General features: G+C 44.8%; 1 protein-coding gene across 3 annotated transcripts in view; it reads right to left on the minus strand.

Annotated features, from left to right (window-relative positions):
* The window catches only part of Tmem241 (transmembrane protein 241), a 140,830-nt gene that overhangs the window by 72,918 nt on the left and 46,732 nt on the right, over positions 1–21,180 (minus strand). For all 3 annotated transcript variants that reach the window (XM_036205131.1, XM_036205129.1, XM_036205130.1), the window contains 5 exons: positions 20,537–20,585; positions 18,666–18,711; positions 15,763–15,798; positions 10,392–10,426; positions 860–929 (listed from right to left, as the gene is read on the minus strand). In XM_036205131.1, the coding sequence (XP_036061024.1) occupies positions 860–929; positions 10,392–10,426; positions 15,763–15,798; positions 18,666–18,711; positions 20,537–20,585 (236 nt within the window). The remainder of the gene's footprint in view (positions 1–859; positions 930–10,391; positions 10,427–15,762; positions 15,799–18,665; positions 18,712–20,536; positions 20,586–21,180) is intronic.

A 21,180-nucleotide genomic window follows, 5' to 3' on the forward strand; every position in this document is an offset into this window, starting at 1 on the left:
ATCCTGCTTGATATCCCTCAGCAGAGCCAGGGTTCAACATCAACAGTTTCGAGTTTTTTCTGATAGTTCACCTGAGCAGGTATTAATTTCCTGGGCCAGGTATGATGCTTAGGAACTTACACACATTTTAGCTGCTATTACTGTTCTACGTTACAGATGAAAAACCAGAAACTTGGGAGGACTGGATAATCTGCCCATGGGCTACACAACTAGCAACCACCGACCCCGGGCTGGCCCAGGTCTCCTCTTTCCACCATGGCAAAAGACAAGCCTGAGCCTGTCACCAGAGACTTCCCACTCTCACTACTCAAGACTCTGCCTAGAAACGGTGGGGCAGGACGGCAGTGAAGCTCTGTGGATCTGGGTGTACTCGCCTGGTCGGTCTCATCCCTGAGTCCTTCCCTAGGCCAGACACTACTGGCCACCTGTCTAGACTGGTTGTCACTTTCTGCCCTGTGCTTCTGAGTCTTGGATTCCACAGTTGCCTTCGGCAGCAAGAGAGAAGCCAAGATCAAATGGAGAGGACATGAAGACCCCTTGAACCGAACTGATTTCATTAGTTTTATACACTCAAGTTCTGTGTGGTGGTTGGGGAGGGGAAATGTGGGGAAGCTTCAGTCTTCAGCAAGCTTGAAAAGCATAGTCCCGGCTGAGGCACTGCAACAGGCCAGGGTCTGCTGGATTCAGGTTGGCACTGAGCACATGTATTCAGTAATGACCTGCTGGAGACAGAAAGCTGCTTCCCAAAGTACCCCTTCTTGCCTCTGCAACTTACTTGGTTCACTGTAACTCTGCTGGGCTGCACAGAGATGAAGATACAGCTAAGGCACACAAAACACATGACGTGACGCAGGGTTACCTGGCACAGCAGCTGCCATGGAATCTGTAGAAATGCAGGAATGGAAAGTCCAGGGCACTGAAGAGGTCACCTAAGGAGCACAGCAATGGTGATGCAATGGTCCACACAGCTCCCTCAGTTCCCTCCACCCAGCTACTTTGGATCCACTGTCTTCTGCACAATGCATTCAGCCCTCCAACTCTCAGGTTCCTAAGAATCTTCTGCTGCCTTCCACTGAGAATAAAGTCATGGCAGTGACCATTTAGCAAGAGCATGCTTTGTGCAAAGCCCTGTGTGAAATGTGGTGACTTTATCTCTTGCTCTTGTAGCGACTCTGAGAGGTTCTGTTACCCCACTCCAAGAGGAGCTCAGAGAAGGGAGCTACAACTGTGGAACTGTTGAACTGTGGGGCCAGAATGCACAGGCAAGTCAGGCCAGGCCTAGATCTTTCCTTCAGCAGCAGCATCCCACACAAGGGACAGGACAAGAGGAAAGTCTTTTTAAAGATTCTTTTCTTCTTCTTTTTTGGCTTTATGTTAAAAAAAGATCATGAATGCATTCCCCTGACATCTTTTCTCATGTTAGTGTTTGATTCTGCACAAACAGCACAAGGCCCAGCGCGACTGTGCACACTCCCTTTAGTCTAAGGCCCAAAGGATACATTTATTTCTTGTGAAGTAAGTTCATTCTTTTAGTTCCACTTTTAGTAAAAGAGGAAATAATCACACATATTGGCTGCTTCTCTCTGGAATTTGAACTTGGTCACAAACAAGAAGTCAGGAGATTAAAAAAGCAGAAAGCCTTCCAAAAATGTCTCGAGAAAAGGAATTAAGCATTTCCACAGTGGACAGCTTAATCCTTCCAAATCTGGTGTTTCTGACACTGCAGGAGCCTGGCTCTCTGGTGGCCTGGGCTCTGGTCTAGGTCTGTTCTGGGCAGCCTGGGGGACTGGGCTGACATTCCAGTATTCCCTGCTGAAGAGCTCTGTGGTGGAGCTGGGTACACTTCCTTCCTCCAACACTTATACCACCACAGGTAGCTCAGGAGTAGAGTGTTTGCCTAGCACACTCAGGACCTGGGTTCCATCAGCAGGAACATGCACAAACATGCACACACACATGCCTGCATGAACAAACACATTTACGAACAAGATTCAGTGAGCTGCTACACTTCTGGGAAGCCCCCTTAAGTAATTTCAAATGATTCAGCTAAAAGTTCCAAATTCTGTATCTCTGACAGTTTGGATGTTTTGAAGTTGAGATCAACCTTCACTCATGCCCATGTGTTTCTAACCAAATGAGTTTCAAGGGTTTGGTTTTCATGCAGCCCATCAAAGGTCCCGGCTTTTTGTTGGTTCTGGTCACTACTGCACTGAACCTCTCTACCTTCCAGTTGGAACCTATGTTAGTAACGGCTCAGCCCTCCAGCTGCCACACCTGAGATTCTGCTGCTGCCTCCCACTGAGAATAAAGTCATGGCAGTGACCATTTAGCGAGAGCATGCTTTGTGCAAAGCCCTGTGTGAAATGTGGTGACTTTATCTCTTGCTCTGAGAGGTTCTGTTACCCCACTCCAAGTGGAGCTCAGAGAAGAGATGTGGCCACAACCATGGAACTGTTGAACTGTGGAGCCAGAATGCGCAGGCAGGGCAGGCCAGGCCTTAGAGCTTTCCTTCAGCAGCAGCATCCCACACAGGGAGAGAACAAGATGGCAAGAACCTGCCTTTATCCACCCGTTTCAGAACTTTAGTGTATAATGGACCCGGCACATCCTGAGGTTCTTTTCTGAGGAGAACTGACAACTGATAACCCTGGGACTGTGGGCTGCAGAGAGGCTGAGGTCCCTGCTCAGGCGTGCGCATGGGACATCGTGGAGAATTCACTCTGTCTCTTCTGCAGCTGCTGGCTCTTGGCCTTTGCCCAGTCTCCCAGCGTGAGTCTCTACAATGCAGTCAGGGAAGAACGAGGGATGGCAGAGAGGGTGATCAGTTAAATCCAGGGCCCCAAGACCCCTCTGGATGCGCCTCCTCTTGACATCCCATTTTTCATAAATGTTCCAGCGGGGTAAGCCAGTGAGAGTATACAGGTAATATTTATAGTCTAGCCCGGGCTCTGGAAGGGAGTCTAAATAACAAGAGGGCGGTTGGGCAGATGAGGAGGATAACAGGAGGACGGTCAGGGCAGATGAGGAGGATAACAGGAGGACGGTCAGGGCAGATGAGGAGGATAACAGGAGGACGGTCAGGGCAGATGAGGAGGATAACAAGAGGACGGTCAGGGCAAATGAGGAGGATGACAAGAAGATGGTCAGGGCAGATGAGGAGGATAACAAGAGGATGGTCAAGGCAGAGGAGGGAGGAGAATGAAGAGCCAATCTGTCTTAAGAACCTGCCAGCTAGATGATAATCACTGCCCAGATGACAAGCACCACCACCCTAGTAAAGAGGGAGAGAAGCAAATAGGATAAATGAACAGCCTGCCTTACCCTTAAGTCATTTCTAGAACCATCCTGTTTCCACACAGCGTCTACTTGCCTGCACACCTCATCTGCCCCAGCACCTAGGACCAACAAATCCTTTGAGAGCAGGAACTCCATCTGCTGCCTCCTAAGTCAGCATCACAATAACACCTTAGCTTGTGCTACTGAAAGAAGCGTATCTGAAAGACTGGTGCTTCTTGGTAAGCCAGGAATGTTCTAGACTGGACTATGTGACTCTCCATTTCCAGATGACTCTATGCTTCCCTGTTGGTTCCCTCACAAGCTTTTCCATTTGATTTTTTATACAATGTACTCTGATCATGGATTCCCCTCCTTGTCTCCCAGATCCTCCCACTTGTCCACTCATCTAACCCACTTCTCTCTCTGTCTAGAAAACAAACAGGCAAATTAAACAAATAAACAAACAAGCAAATAAGAACTAAAAAAAAAAAGACAAAGAAAAGCACAAGAAACACACACACACACAAACTCGGAGAGTTGTTAGTTCCAGGACAGTTAGGACTAGGCAGATAGCCTCAAACTCACAGAGACCCGTCTGCCTCGACCTCCCTGTGATGAATGGTGGCACCACAACTAGCAGAAGTGAGTTTTTTTTGTTTTTTGTTTTTGTTTTTTCAGAGCTGAGGACCGAACCCAGGGCCTTGTGCTTGCTAGGCAAGCGCTCTACCACTGAGCTAAAGGAAGCCTCTCTGCCCTTAAACTGCAAAGGTCAGTGACAGTGCCGTAAATACCGTATGAGATTGTGAAGTATAGCTCACTCCAACCCCAGCAGTGCTCAATCTAGGAGCCTAAGAGTGTGTGAAGATGCTGGGAGCTAAAGATGATCAGCAGTTAAGCACCTCCTGCTCTTGCCGGGGGGGGGGGGGAGACCCAGGTGCGGCTCCCAGCACTCACATCACCAGGCTCACAACGCTGTAACTCTAGCTCAGGGGCTCTAATGCCCTCTTCTGGCCTCTGTAGGTACATGCATCCATGTGGTGCAGCACATACACATAAATAATAATAATTTTTAAAAAATTAAAAAGACAAGGGAAGATGTTCACAAAACAGCACTCTGTGCTACTCTGTGCTGAGTTACACGGCATAGGCATCTAATAAGTGGTTGGGGACTGATACATGCCTGATGGCAGCCGCACGCAGCTTCTGCAATCAAGTGTGAGTATCTAACATGGCTAAGGTCCAGTTGGCATTTTGCTGAACAGAGGACATGAACCCCACTTCTCTGAAGGTTACAGAGCACAAAAATTGCAATAGTGATGCAGCAAGCCTTGGGACACTTAACATTAGGTGAAGCATGAGGGAAAGGTCCTCTCCCCATCTCTGCCCTGGAACTGCAGGGAATGGGGGGGGGGTCACCTCTAGAGAGTGGCTAGTGCTGCTGCTTTATCTCAACAATGGCATCCATGAACCAATGTGGCTCATATTCCTGAGATCTCCCTGCTCTTCTGGTTGCTTTAAGACCTCACAAGAATACGAAGTGCAAACTTTTAGACATGGGAAGAATTTCTCTACTCCTGGTCAAAAAGCTGAAAGAGAAAGGAGTGTGTTGGGGTGTCTTCCCAATTATGGTTCTAAGATTCTTGAACCCTGTCTGTAACTTTTGAGGTAAAAGGCTAGAAGAACAGGTTGGCTCCATCTCCCCAGCCCCAGAAGAAACCTAGGTCATATTCAAACCCTTTAGAGATCTACAGAATATGGCATTTAAAATGTTTTAATAACTTAGAATTTTTTCTTTTTTTATGATTATGAGACATGTTGGCTCCTGGCAGCACCAATCTACTTCAGAGAAGATATGGGCACTGAAGAAAATGCATATGGAGTTAATTTTCATTGTGGCAAAAGTTAGCCACTGGACAACAAAGTATCCCGGCATCGACTGCTGACAGTATGCTGTCCAAAATGGACAGACAGGACACAAAACAAAGGACTACCAATCCTTGCCAAGACAAGTGTGGTTGTGGCTTTAGCAACAGGCTTCCTCTGAGGCCTGGACAATATGGCACTATCACTGAAGTGGCTTTGCAATCTGGAAAAGGTACAGTGCCCCTTTCTTCAAAGGCAGCTGAAAAGGCAGTGGACCAATGGCTTCTGGTGTGCAATGGAACAGCAGCTGAAACAGTTATTCTTGAAAGAGTAATGAGGCTGACAGAGTCTAACCTCTCAATGGTAGATTGGCATTTAATAAAGGAGATGAAGCCAGCCACAAGCCGAGAAGATAGGCAGCCGAATTCCAAAATCACCAGCAATTTCCAGAATTTAAAATCTTGAATCATGACAGGACACTGGTAGAATTCAGGTTTATCTGGCACATGGACTGCTCTCACCAAATGTGAGGTCGAACTGTTGGCCTTGTGTACATCCTACTTTATAAATGAGTCTGTCAGATACACTAAGCCTATAGGCTGAAGATGATTCCCCAACACTGAAGAGAAACCTCAGGTGACTGTCCAGGCAGCTGGCTGTTTCTGTCAATTCACATTTTTTTGGAAGTCATTTGTTTGCACTTCCTGTTTTATTAGGTATTATTATTTTCTTCAACTCTGAGGGAGTTGAAGATTAGATAGTTGTAGTTACAGTTTTCCTTGTTAAGAAATTTCAGAAAAGAAACTCACAGAGGAGGTATAAAATGTAAACGTTTGAAAGACATCATAGGATAGTTTTCTGTTGGTAATGTAAGTTATGATAGAAAGTGAATTAGGTACATTTTGGACTCACCAAAATAGAATAGACAATGGAATATTTTCTCTAAATTTGTCATATGCAAATGGACTAGACATTGTTGATGTATTTATTGCCTGTATATATTGTATATAGTTATTGTACTTATTGTATATAGTTTTTCTTATATTAGTTTTTACTTTTTTATTCTTTCTATTTTTATTAGACAAAAAAGGGGAAATGTAGTGATATTTTTTTGTATGTTAATAAATAATGTTTGCCTGGAGATCAGAGGTCATAGCAAGCCATAACACAAAAATCAGGCAGTGGTAGCACATCCAATCACACGGCAGGCAGAATCACTGTGGTCTAGGACACACTAGGGAACAGCCAAGCCTAGTGACACATGCCTTTAATCCCAGTACCAACCATAGAGACCTGGAGATCCGTACAGACAGGCAATAACAAGGAAGTGAGGTAGCTGGGCTAAGAGCCAATGAGAAGGTAGAACAGCAAGGCAATAAAAACCTGGCTAGACAGGAAGTAGCTCTCTTGGGAAGCTACGATGGTGTGGTGAATTAAAGCTAGCTGGTGGCTATCACTATTTCCCTGATCTCTAAGGCTTTTACCCCTATATTTGGCTCTGTGTTTCTTATTAATAAGACAATTTAGAAATTCATCTATAGACACCTTTATATTACTTCCTTGTATATATGTATGTATGCATATATACAAATATGTATGCAGTGTGGTTTACTATGTCCCTGCTCAAGAATTAGATCATGAACTTACTTCTAGTACACACAGAATGATCCAGCATTTCCTGACATGCTGAAACACTTACCACCCCACACCTACCTTTGTCAGGGGTTTTGCAGGAGTCTGACTATGATGCTCAGACATCCAGGACTTTGGAAATTTGGGAACATTAAATTCCTAGACAGCCTCAGCTATTAGAGCAAGGGAAGTCAAGGCTACCCTTGACATAAGAGGCGAATCATCAGCTCTGAAAAAATCCTTCTCATGAACTCAATTTCCTACACCCAGCCTCTTCCATGACTACTTTGGTTAATGTGAAGTCACAGATGGACTCATAAGACAAGCTTACAGGTGTCACACATGTCTCTACAATGCCAAGATTCTATTCTGGACCAACCCTCATTACCATGCAATGGTTTAAAGCCTGAAGAGCAAGCAGGAAGAGAGCAGCAGGGGTGGGTTGGTGGTTCTCTCTCTCTCTCTCTCTCTCTCTCTCTCTCTCTCTCTCTCTCTCTCTCGTTCTAGGGATTGAACCCCAAAGTTCACACATGCTAAACAAGTGTCTACACTTCCAAGCCCCCAAAAACATAATCTGAAGGATAACTACTCCTCTTTCAGTGTGACCACACTCTAATTCAGTCCTCAAATTAGAGTTTGTCTCTGACACACTTTCTGATTGAGATATAATTCATTTCATAAATTCACCCTTTGAAAACGTACACTTTCTGGGTTTCAGTATAGCCGCAGCTGTGTACTCAACACTACTATCTAATAACAGAGTATTTGCATAGCCTGAAAAGAGAAACTGATGCTCATTTAAGACAATTCTTCTGTGCAAGTCATTCTATACTCTCAGGCTGCTGACCCAGCAGCAGCAATCTCCCCAAGGTATTTTTTATTGACCTGAAAACTTAGCGGTAGCTCAAGGTAAAAGGTTGGATCGGTGGCCGGAACAGATAAACTATCACCAGCATCCACGTTTGAGAGCTGGAGGGGAAACACCAGAACAAAAGCAGCTGCAGGACTCGTGCGGAACCCCCAGAAAGCAGAAATTAAAAAGGACCGAACCAGATCAGGTGCCCTCAACTCCAGACTCCTGCTCCTACACACCTGCTCTGCCTCATCTTGCTCATGGCACTTAACTCCTCTGCGCTTCAACTCTCTCACGTGCAGAATTTGGTAGCACCTGGGATTACCGTTAAAATGCCTTCCAGCTCTGATGGTGGTGTCACATATTTAAAAGCATAATCTCTTATCTGAAGGACAAACAGGTCTTGATGGATTGGAAACAACACACACACACACACACACACACACACACACACACACACACACAGTCAAATCCATTGAGACTAATTCAGGAAGTAAACAAATGGGGAGGCCAGGGGAGGCCGCAAGTGGAGCTTTCCATTAAAAGGCAAGAGGCGCCTTAAACACCTGTAAGGCCCAAAGCACGAAGAGGTGTGGTGGGAAGACAGATGACAAGCAAAACAGACAAACAGGAAGCCTTTAGCTCTGACAGTCGTGTAGGATGTGTTGTGCCTTCAATCGTGGCAATGGTGAGGACATTCAGCAGTGTCCTAGGTAGTGTTACCATTGCTGATAAAACACCATGACCAAAAGCAAGTCCTCTCCAAAACTCATGCTCAAGTCTAATCTACCTTGTGAAATAAAAGATTTAAAAAGACAAACAAAAGAGGTGATGAGAAGTGAGGTCTTTGAGAGATGAGTTACGATTAAATGAGGTAAAAGGCCGCCACCCACCCACAATTTAGTTAGTTGTTTATTTGTATATTTGTTTCCTTTTTTCCTTTTTAAAGTTTTTTCAAGACAGGGTTCCTCGATGTAGCCCTGGCTGTCCTAGAACTCACTCTGTAGACCAGGCTGGCCTTGAACTCACAAAGATCCACCTGCCTCTGCCTCCTGAGTGCTGTGATTAAAAGTGTGTGCCACCACCACCACCTGGCTGAAATGCAGATGTTCTGAAGTGACATGATTTTGAAGTAATTTCTTATCGTATGTGGGTGTGAAGACTTCCTGAACCTCTTCACTTGTTCCTCTTCCCAAAATGGTTACACCAATCAAACCCTTTCTCGGCTCTTTACTAGTACTCACCTTCTTGATTAGTCTGTTGACTGGGGCCGAGCCTAGCTTGTTGGGTTGCTAGGGCCCAGGATGTGACCCTAGTAATCTAACAAGAAAGCCTTACTGGAAATAGCTCTGTGGACCTGGACCAGAACTAGGAACCAAAATAGTCCTCTTTTTCAAAGGTAATTTATCCAGGCTGCAGTTTTGTGTTATACTAGCAACAGAAAACAGACTAATATACTTCAAAAACCTTTCAAAGTGAAAAAGTAAATAAACTGCACGATAGAACAGCATTTGGGGGAATTCCTAAATGTGAAAAACCACCTTAGAGTAACTAAGGCAATAGCAAAGTAAAACTAAGTTGAAGACCAACTCTTTACTCCAGCATTAAAAAGATTGGGCGGCAACTATGATAAGAAATTATGTTAAAATGATTCTCGGGGCCAGCAGGATGGACTCCATGGTTGCACTTGCAGCCAAGTCTGATTATCTGAGTTTGATCCTCAGAATCTACTTGCTGAGAACCAACTGCTGCTGAACATGTTCCCTGACTTCCACACGCGTATTGAAAAATGCATGCATGCATGCATACACAAACATACACACACACAAACATACCTACACACACATACACACACACAAACATACATGCACACACACACAATAAAAAAATTTTTAAATGATATTAACTAGAAATAGAATGAATGTGAGCTGTTTCACCAAATACTTTAAAACCAGCACAAGAGCTGCTCCGGAGAGCTAGGGAAATGATCTTAGAAGAGAGAGGAACATGTGACAGATCAGCCTGTGCACACAATCTCTCTCTCTCTCTTTCTCTCTCTCTCTCTCTCTCTCTCTCTCTCTCTCTCTCTCCCTCCCTCCCTCCCTCCATCCATCCATCCATCCCTCTCTTACAGACACACACACACACACACACACACACACACACACACACACACGCACACAAATATTATGTCAAATAGACAGAACTAGAGATCATCAAATCAAACAAAATCAGCCAAACTCAGAAATCCCAGGTTTTTCCTCACATACAGACTCTAGGCTTCACCTGTATAACCTCACACACGGCATGAAATCGTGAAGGGGCAGACTATTGGGGAAGAAGACAGAGGCAGAGGTAGGCCACAGGGCAGTAGCAGGGTGAGGTCATGAGTGAAGGACTGTGACATGTGTATGAAATGTCATAAGGGAACCTATTATTTTGAAGGCTAATTAAAAATTTCAAAGTTCAAAATATTACAAGATAGTTTTTTAAAATAGAGATAAGAATAAATTCGAGGGCAATAAATCCACAATGGAGTATTTTCATCTTCCTGTTTTGCAGCGCTGGGATTGAGCCAGTGTCCTGTACGTGCTAGGGAAGTGTTCTACCCCTGAGCTACAGGTCTGCTCCCACCAACTGGAAAGAGCAGCTTCAAGCCTACGGCCCATTCACACCCTCATATCTGTTACACGACATCTTCAGATATACAACTGGGCTCAGAGTCCTGAGTGAACAGGGATTGTGAGTAAATGCTGGAGCGCTTTACCTGTGGGATGAGACGCAAATCCCAGGAGTGCCACGCTGGAAAACAAAACAAAACAAGCATGAGGTGCAGCAAAGCAGCCGGAAAGCCTTCTCCAGCACACCCACACCCCCAAAGCCGCATTAAAAACACATTCCCATCCAATTTACCAGTTACATTGCTGGAGAGAAAACTGTCTACACTCACTGGACTTTCTGCTTAAACCCAGATCCCATGATAATGAAAATCTCTCAGAAGGGCTTATGCCTTGGCAAGAGGGCCGTGCTCAGGACAAAAAGGGTTCCTGTCACTCCTTCGTCTATTACTTTCCTTGGCCCTGGTGGCCCATTATAATGTTCACTTAATGTACAGTGGTTATTTGAAAGCTAAACAAAGCAAGTTCCAAATTACAAGTAGGTTGCAATCTAAAAGCTAGCTGTTGAGTGTGAGCTAAGGATATTTTTGTCATAAGATGGGCAGCCCAGCTAAGCACTGGGCTGAACTCTGGGAGTCCAGTTGAGGAGAGGGAGGAGGTATTGTATGAGCAAGTGGCGGGGGGTGAGGGGGTTCAAGATCATGATAGGGAACCCATAGAGACAGTTGACCTGAGCTAGTGGGAGCTCATGGACTCTGGACCAACAGCTAGGGAGCCTGCATAGGACTGACCTAGGCCCTCTACTTGTGGATGACAGTTGTGTAGCTTGGTCTGTTTGTGGGGCTCTGAGCAGTGGAATCAGGACCTGTCCCTGGCACTTAAGCTGGCTTTTGGGAACCTATTTCCCCATGCTGGAATGCCTTGTCCAGCCTTGATGCAGGGGGAGGAGCTTAATCCTGCCTCAACTTGATGTGCCATGCTTTGTTGATGCCCATGGGAGGCCTGCCCCTTTCTGAACAAGAGATGGAGGAAGAATGGATGAAATGGGAGTGGGGGGGTAAGATGGGAGGTGGGGGGAGGGGATGAGAAGAAAGGAGGGAGGGAAACTGTGGTTGGTATGTAAATAAATGAAAAAAATTAATTTAAAAAAAAGATGAGCTGTATAAAAAGTAGTTAAATTTTCAACTGATTCACAAATCTACTTATCTGCCCACTGCATAGCTGAAAACTACCTAAGCTGATGCTGGATAGAGACCAAGTGTCGAGGGATGCAAAGGAGGGTGTCTGTAATGTGGGCCACATTCAGTCTTGGGACACAACCTTTCTCTGGAAGCCTCTCCATCTCCATGTACTGCTACTGTCCCTGAAGCCCAACTGCAAAGGGCCAGATCCTCACCTTCTGCTGCTGCACTTAGCAAAACTCCAAGTCATCTAGGCAACTGATCTAGTTACAGTGTAGGAATAAAACTTGCTGTCTAAGCTGGGCAGTGGTGCACCTCTTTAATTCCAATGCTTCAGGGGCAGAGGTAAGCGGGTCTCCATGAGTTCAAGGCCAGCCTGGTCTACAGAGTTAGTTCTAGGACAGCCAGAACTGTTACACAGAGAAACCCTGTCTCAAAAAACCAACAACGAAACAAAACTTATTGTCTAAACAAAACTTACTACAGCCCAGCAACCTGGCTTATATCAACATCTCCAAGGACAGCATCTGGGCACTTCTGATGTTCTAGACTCTTCCTCTAAAACACAGAGTCAAGCTGAACCCAGGGCTTCATAATGCTAGCCCAGCACCCTGCTGATGAGCAGCATTTTAAGCCCTATCATATGCTTTTGATTTTTTTTTAATGGGATACTCTTAGAGCAGCAGAGGTGGGAAGAGAAAAGGCTTATGAGACAGTGGAAGGGATCAAGCCCTGGGTCCCATTATCCAAGAACCTATAGATTGATAATACAGAATTTATATGTGGACACACACACACACACACACACACACACACACACACACACACAGCACTCAGTAAATATTTCATCAAGGAGTAGGTTTTTAAAAGGTCTGCTATTCATTGGGTTTTATAGAGAGCATAATTTTTATATTAGCACATTTTTCTTTTTAGTCTTTGTAATTTCTAATCTTAGAACTCTAAGAAGTCATATTTTTTTCAGACATATTCTCACCACGAATACAATTGGAGAGGTGATTGAGTTCATTAGGACTCATATTGAGCATCAACTGTATGCCTGATTGCTTGTGATCCCAAGATGAGTAAAATACGGTTCTGGTCCCCCAGGAGGGCACAGGCAGGGGGGAAGGCTGGGTTTGCGAAATTGCAAATAGGGATTACAGTGTCAACTCTGACTTTTTTTAACCTAATAAGGTAATCCTGGTAGTATTTAAGGTACCATGGGAGGTCCTAGGAGATACTTTGGGATGGAAAAGGGGTCCCCTTATCCTGCCATGGAGCGATAACTCCTGAAATTATAATCAATAGTGTGCGTGCGTGTGTGGGTGTGTGCGTGTGTGCGTGTGTGTGTGTGTGTGTGTGTGTGTGTGTGTGTGTGTGTGCGCGTGCGTGCGTGTGTGTGTGTGTGTGTGTGTGTGTGTGTGTGTGTGTGTGTGTGTATGTTACTGCAGACTGAACCAAGTGCCTCATACATATGTGGTAAATACTCTACTGCTGAGTTATATATAACTCCATCCCTATTTTTACTGTTGATTTTTAGAAAGAAGGTCTCACTAAATTGCCCAGGCTACCCCTGAACTCACTTTGTAGCCCAGGACAGACTTTGAACTTGGGATCACCCTGCCTCAGTCTCCTCAACAGGGGACCATAAGCCTGAGCCATTGTGGGCCTAGCCAGGAACTGTTCTAGTATTAGAATGAACAGTAAACGGGACAGAAAGCATCTCAGTGCTCATAGAAATATATCAGGAAGACGTAGGGGACAGTGATTTCGAAACAGTAGCCTGCATGCTTTCTGTCTCACTGAGCCACACCCCAGGGAAGGCCTGTCCATTTCCCATTCACAGACTTGTGCATAATCTCACCTGGAGAACAAAGAAGTAGAGAATGTGTCAGCAACATTACAGTAACAAATGTTACTTTATACACTAGGGGAACTCCAGATCAGAAGAATTTACAATACAAGGACCTCTCATCTATTACCGAAATTCTCCAAACTGCAGCTAGAAGGCACATCTGCATTTAGAAGTTTCAGTTATTTTCAGCCCTCTAGTCAACCTTTCCCTATACTGTGGCTGTACTCATGGATCTGAAATGCAAAAGTGGGTCTCCCTCTTCTTACTCTTCACTGTACCTTCTCAGGGGAAGAACCATGTTTATTTACCTCTGGGTCTCAAGCATAGCAGTATAAGGCGCACAATAGATGCTCAGAATGGGTTCTGATGCAGGTACTCACCTCTAGGTGTGCTGGGAGTGGGAGGACATGGCAGGAGAGCAAAGAGTGAGAGTCAGGAGCAAATGGATTCTCAATGAAGGAAGAATATCTGCCAAAGACTGAGAACCTTCCACCTACCCATCTCCCAAAATACTGAGGGACCAAAACAAATCTCTACCCTGGTGGGCAGCACTCCAAGCTGGCCTAGACAGGGACAAACCATACATCTGAGCAGAGTGCAGATTTCTGGATGCTGATTTCCCAGCATCAAGCAGTAGTGACCAGATGAAAAGTGGTTCTTGACAGGCGGTGGTGGTGCACGCCTTTAATCCCAGCACTCAGGAGTCAGAGGCAGGTGGATCTCTGTGAGTTCGAGGCCAGCCTGGTCTACAGAGAAGAGTTCCAGGAGAGCCAGGGCTACACAGAGAAACCCTGTCTCAAAAAAACAAATAGAAAAAGAAAAGAAAAGTAGTTCTCATTTTGATTCAAATGTCTTCACCACTTTACTGAACAACAACAACAACAACAACAAAAATCTGAACAGAGTTGGGGAGTTATTGGAGTGTGCCACAGCCACAGCCAGGAAGTACTTAGTACCAGGGTCACAGGTAATAAATGTCCTCACACCTGATGGAGGGCAAAAGGACAGAGTAAAGAGCTGAGGACCACAGAGCTCATTTTTCCATGTTGCTATACCTCTGTTGCATGGCAGACATCTTCTGTGCAGAACTATTTACTATGACTCAGCATCTGAGAAAAACTTTTCTTTTCAGTGCTAGGGATTAAACCCAAAGCCTAGTGCATGCTGAGTACTTTACCATTGAACTCTAGCCCCGAGGAACATTTTGAAATACCAAGAACCATTGGCAGTTGTTTTGGAAAACTATCTTATGACTGGGGCTTTTTTTTTTTTTTTTTTTTTTTTGGCTGAATGTAAAGGTAGCAAACCATCATGCTTGAATGAATTTTACATTCAACACAGTGCTGTCGGGGCTGGAGAGCTGGTTCAGTGGTTAGTGTGTACTGCTCTTGTGGAAGACCCAAGTTCAATTCCTAGCACCCACATCAGGAGGCTCACAGACATCTTAACTCTAACTCCAGAAGATTGTACACCCTTCTCTAGCCACTGCTATACTTGTTTTCATACAAACACATGCGACCTAATTAGAAATCAAAATACTAAAGGGTGTTTCAGTAACTGCTGGGTGAGTACAACAGGAGCTCTCTCTGAAATGGAACTGCTGGGAATGTTCGTCTTAGTAACCCCATCAGAAGTCAACACCACTGAGTGCTAAGACACATCCAACCCGGTCCTCTCACTGCAAGTCTGCACACAAGGCATACTCAGATCCTCAGCGGCAAGTCTCACCTTCTCAGTCAAGTCTCTGCATCGGATCGCCTAAGGAGTTAAAGCCTAAGAACCATCCTGAGCCACGACCCATCCTCTGCTGGCTGGGGTGAGGGCACATACAGGAGTCTGTATCCCACACAGCAGGGTGACCCATCCTCTGCTCAGCTGGGGTAAGGGCACACACAGGAGTCCATATGCCATACTTAAAAGGTTATAGATTAAGCTTCAGACCTGACTAACCACCTTAACAAATAAACCATGAAAACAGCCTAAAGTCTAGTTTAAAATTTAGAATCCTGAGAGTGTTGGAAGCCTCACATCAGAGGGATCTGGCCTCTAGCTCTCTGCTCTGTACCCTGGTGTCTGTCTGTCTCTCTCTCTCTCTGTGTCTCTGTCTCTCTCTTTCTGTGTGTGTGTGTGTGTGTGTGTGTGTGTGTGTGTGTGTGTGTGTGTTGGAAAGACGGGAGCCAAGATAAGAGGCAAGCTCAGGACCACTTGTACAGGGGATGTACAAGTCCAGGAGCTTGTACAGGATGCAGTCTAGAAGCAAAGGTGTGGGCACCCAGGAGGAAGGGTGGGGCCCTCTGAAGCTCAAAGCTGAGGACAGGACAACCATGTGGACTCTTCAGAATGTGATCCACTCACAAAATTAAACTTGCTTTCCTAGCAGGTCAGCTTGTTTTAAGTTCTCTAATCAAAATATCACTGGAAAATTAAAAACTCAACTCTAAGTAAGATACATAGTATTCTTGAAAAATGGAAACTCTGTCTTACCTGAATATATAGTTTAAGTACTGCTGGTCAACGTCACTGAGAAATTAGAAAAAGAGAAGACTCATAAAACAATGGGAAGAATTTTTAAATCTATAAATGGTCATTATACTCTACTAATAAATTCTACCTCCAAGTTACTGACTTCATAAATTACTTCATATTCGAGATCAATTCTTGTCATTTGACCTGAAATTTTTTAAATTTCACACAACTCATTGAACATGAAGAGCTGGTGCTTACATGAAGCCCTCACCCCGTGTTCTCATCTCTTTGGTGCAGGAAGGGACTCAACAAACTATGGAAAGAGAAATGTGGATACCAACCCAGCCACAAAACCTTTGGCCTACAACCTATCCTGCCTTTAAAATATGCTAGAGCAATCAACGGTGGCACAGAACTTGTGGGAACAGCCAACCAATGTCTGGTTTGACTTAAGGCCTACTCCACAAAAGGGAACCTGAACCCAACACTGCTTGGGTAACCAAGAACCAGAGACTAGATAGTCCTAAGGTAAACAAATACCTAGGGTAAAACCAAACCCTACGGACCAATAGGTAGGTAGGTAGGTAGGTAGACAGGAAGGAAGGAAGGAAGGAAGGAAGGAAGGAAGGAAGGAAGGAAGGAAGGAAGGAAGAACTGATTCCTGGTGATACTCTGCTATACTCATGAATCGGTGCCTTGTCCAGTCATCATTAGAGAGGCTTCCTCTGGCAACAGATGGGGACAGATACAGAGACCCACAGCCAGACATTATACAGAAAGTGTCTAAATTAGAGGTCTCCATCAAATCCCTCCCCTAAGAGCTCGGGAATTCCATGGAAGAAGTGGCAGAAATAAAAGCTGGAAGGGATGGAGGAAAACAGGAGAACAAGGCCCTCTCAATCAACTAACAAGGTGCATAGGAGCTCACAAGGACTGAGGCAGCAAGCACAGGGCCTGCACGGGTCTGCAACAAGTCCTCTGAGTATAGCTATTAGCTTGGTATTTTCATGCGACTCCTGACTGTGAGATCCAATGGGTCTCTGACTCTGACTCTTGTGCCTGCTTTTGGGACTTTTTCCCTCCTGTTGGGTTGCTGTGTCAATAGGAAAGTTTTACTAATTTTTTTTTTTTTTTGTATGTGGAGCTGAGGATTGAACCCAGGGCCAGCAAGCGCTCTACCACTGAGCTAAATCCCCAACCCAAGTTTTACTAATTTTATTAACTTATTATATTTTATTAATTGTATTTTATTTTGTCATGTTTGCTTGTTATCTCTTAGGAACCTGTTCTTTTCTAATGAGAGGGAGAAAAGAAATGGATCCAGAGGGGAAGAGCAGAGAAACTACAATCAGGATATAATATATGAGAAAAGAATCTCATACAATCTTTCAAAGAAAGAAAGGAGGGAGGAAGAGAGGGAGAGAGGAGGGAAGACGGAAGGAAGGGAGGGAGGGAGGGAGAGAGGGAAGGGAAGGGAAGGGAAGAAGGAAGGAAGGAAGAGAAAGAAAGAAAGAAGGAAGGAAAATTAGATTACCGACATGATAAAACTGAAAAAAACAAACCCCCAAACAGACGAAACACCCAACTCATTTCAGGATCAAACAAAAAAAAATTCTTATTTCAAGTTAGCTATCCAAATAAGTAAAGAATAAACCAGCTCCCTCAAACTAGTTGTCTGGTTGGAATGGCGAAGCCCGGACATACAGGCGACCGTCAGAGAGACAGGAAATGCAGGCCAACGGCCCATTCCTTCTGAACACAGCGGCCAGTTAGTGCTGATACACACCTCACCTGGGCCAGCTGCTTCCACCTATGCATTGGCTACTTCCAAAGGACTGCCAGCTACCAGCTCTACTGACTGTCCTGATCCACGGGATGCACTGGCTTCCAGGGCTGGCAACCTTAGCAGATCAAATCCAGGGCCAGTGAGGTGGCTCAGCTGGTATTGCTACTCTGAGGCCCTCAGTTTGCTCTCTAGGAACTGACTTCCCAAAGCTGTCTTCTCACCTACATAGAAACCATGGCATGAGCACACTTCACATACATACCATACACACAATAATATTTCTTTAAAATCAAGAATATGCAAATAAATTCAAAATTTGTCTAAAACTTCTATCTCGGTGTATGCTCTAATTCCACATGGTACACACTTAACTGTAAGAACCATGTGCTATTCATCCAACCTCAGGTGTAAGTGGGCATAGTGCACTTTGATGTGGCTTTGATTTTTTTCTGAGACATGGTTTCTCTCTGGAGCAGAGTCAAGCCTTGAGCTCTAGATCTTTCTGCCAAAGAGGAATTTACAGGTAATCACAACCACACCTGGCTCTGCTGGCTTCTGGCTACAAACACACTTCATTCTAAGAACAAAGGCAATCCAAGAAGTACAAGTCACAGGACAGGGCCTTGGCTTGGGAGTCATCCCTCTGGGCCTCCAGACATGCCCACACCTGGAGGCCCAGCTCAGTGTTGACAAGAATTCTTCCCTTTCCTTTTTTTTTTTTAATTTTAATTTTTTAAATTTTACATTCACCAAGGCTGTTTCATTGGCTACCTATAACAAAGACTGGGAACTAGGGAGACTTCCAGATACAAACAGAGTCAAATTTCAGGGCTGGTGAAAACAAGAACACAGAAGTTGCCCTTCTGAGCTAGATGCAGTCAAGTGCACCCTGAACAACTAGAGGTAAGGGTATTTCATTAAATTATCACCTAAATGGCCCTGCCTGAAGGGGAGGGAACTTCCTTGCTTCTGCACACATTGCTAAAGGTAGTTGACAAGAGGTAAGTGGCCCAATTAGCAACAAGAGGAATGGTGCCCATCTGCTCTCCTAGCTGTGATGCCTTAGGGGGAAGACTGTTATGACATGCAGTCTCATCTCTTTAGCCAGCCAGCTCCCCAAACGTTAAGAGCTTACCTTAACATGCTGGGCTTCTGGGATTTCTGAAGTATTTTGTAAGCCCCTAGATATAAAAGGACATGAGTCATTGGCACTTTCTGTTTAAAGAGCTGCCCACACTTCCAGAAAAGCAGAAAAATTCACAGAGAAGAGGCAGCTGGGCCCCAGACCCCAAAAAAGCGCTGTTAATCCCAAGATGAGGAGAAAGACCACTGACCCAAATCATCAGGGCCAAATTAATTAAAGCAAGCTGCCTCCCTCTAAGGAGAGGTTTGAGAGGTCAGAACTGGACATGAGGAAGACAAGGTTTTTATAGCTCAGCGGTAAGGAGTTTCTAAATGGGAATTTGGTAGGCAAAGTCAGTGGGGTTACAGGAACAGAACATAAGCAAAACAAGTTAGTCACAACAACCTCCTGAAACAAGGACATGAGTGCATGGGTGGTCATGACAACAGGTGGTCACAACAACCCTCTTGAAACAAAGGTAGGGTTGCAAGATGGTTAACTTTTTGAAACGAAGACATAGTTGCCATTCTTGGAACAGGCAGTATAGAACCATTTGTAGTTAAGGTCACAAGTGGGGCGAAGCCCAATGCTTGAGAAACAGAGGTTTGATCATTAACAGGAATGATCCTAGTTGTCTAAACTAGAAGACACTTTTAAGCCTATGATGGAAGCAGGTTGGTTCTTCAGTTTCACAGGGGAAAGCCCTGGAAGGGGCACTGGCCCTTCTCCCTGTCTCACACACTGACAGGAGGAAGCAAACAGGAGGGCTGCAGGCCTGCAAATCCCATGATAACGTCAGGCACTTCAGTCGCCGGCAGGAAGCACTTGGCCAGGAGTGACCAGGTGGTACTGTTAACAGCGTAGTTTCATTTCCTTCCCATGATGCACGCGGAGAAGGGAAACCCCTGAGATTTCTGATTGCAACAAAGTTAAACAAGAAAGAATGAACTCAGGATCTGAAGTGATATCAGATTGTTTTTTAATTTCACGTTTTGGTTTTTTGTTTGCTACTGGAAGAATTTTAAACACGACATTCTGGGGTTTTTTGTTTGTTTGTTTTTGGTTTTTGGTTTTTTTTGTTTTCGAGACAGGGTTTCTCTGTGTAGCTTTTGTGCCTTTTCTGGAACTCACTTGGTAGACCAGGCTGGCCTCAAACTCACAAAGATCCACCTGCCTCTGCCTCCCGAGTGCTGGGATTACAGGCGTATGCCACCACCGCCCGGGCTAGACATGGCATTCTGAATGTCTCTCAGGAAGCCTATTTGTCTAGAAATGAGCTCTAGGTGGACTATATAGAAGGATTTACAATGGTTTAGATAAATCAGGCATTCCTTTCCTAACCTTGTGAACAGGTTTTCCATCCCCAAAAGGAGTCCTTCCTTACATCTGCATTTGTCCACCCCTGAGCCCAGCACTTGCTTTCCGCTATGCTCTACCTCTCCATATCTCTGCTATTCTCTCCTGCTCTCCCAGTTCCCTAGCCCTGGCTATGTCCAACCTGCTTCCTATCTCTCTGCTCTGGACTCTCCCAGATGCCTCTGAATATTTTCTCTTCCTTACCCACGATAAAAAGCTTGCCACTAATGGAGCAGTCACATCAGTAGTTTCTTTACTGAGCCCCCTTGCATATACTGAGTCCCCATTTTTATGAGCAACTAACATTACAAGCAAAACTCAAACCAAGGAGAGTTTGGCACAAAGGAGAAATTATGTTGAAAATGGAAATATCTGAGGAAAAGTCCAAAGTAGTAAAAAATCTGGAAAACGTCCATTTAAACTTGAACCTTAATATCGTAATTTCCCTATTGCATAGAGTCACTAAAAAATGGCTGAGCTTAAGCACAGTTCTCAATTATTTAAGGAAGCACTTTAAAAAAACTTACCTACACAAAATAAGTGAATTACAGCCCAAAAATAGCCATCTGGATCAAACTGTAACACAGAATTAAAAAGGAAAGGAAAAGCTAAGTTACAGACAAGCAGAAATTTGTACAGCAATCAGGAACCAGGTGAACACGGGGAGCCAAAGGCTCCAGAGAACCTTCCCAGGGCCTAGAATCAGTTCATTTCCCCAAACATTTTCCTGGGTTCTCCAGTGTCCCCTCTGCCCTCCCACAATGTGTTCAACTATAAACTCATGACATCCAAACACCTGTAGGATTGTTGTGGTAAGGAATGGGATCTCTCTCTAGGTGGAAACATGCCATTGTCTCCTCCCTTAAGAGATAATCTGGTTGGATGGGTCCAAGACCTGGCAGGAAACTATCCACAGAAATGCAGGACCACTCCAGGAAAGCTGGCTCACCTTAAAACTCGCTAAAGAGACAAATGGAATAAGTATCCTTTTAATGAGATACTGCACTTCACTTCCCAGAATTCTCACTCCCAGCACAGTCCCTACTGGTAGTAATGGGGTTCAGCTGTGTTCACCTTTCTAACTCAGATGTTGTGGTGGTTTGAATGTCATTGGCCCTAGTAAGCTCACAGGGAGGGGCACTATTAGGAGATGTGGCCTTGTTGGAGTGGT

The sequence above is a fragment of the Onychomys torridus genome, chromosome 13 (assembly GCF_903995425.1).
Source record: "Onychomys torridus chromosome 13, mOncTor1.1, whole genome shotgun sequence".
Classification (NCBI taxonomy): domain Eukaryota; kingdom Metazoa; phylum Chordata; class Mammalia; order Rodentia; family Cricetidae; genus Onychomys; species Onychomys torridus.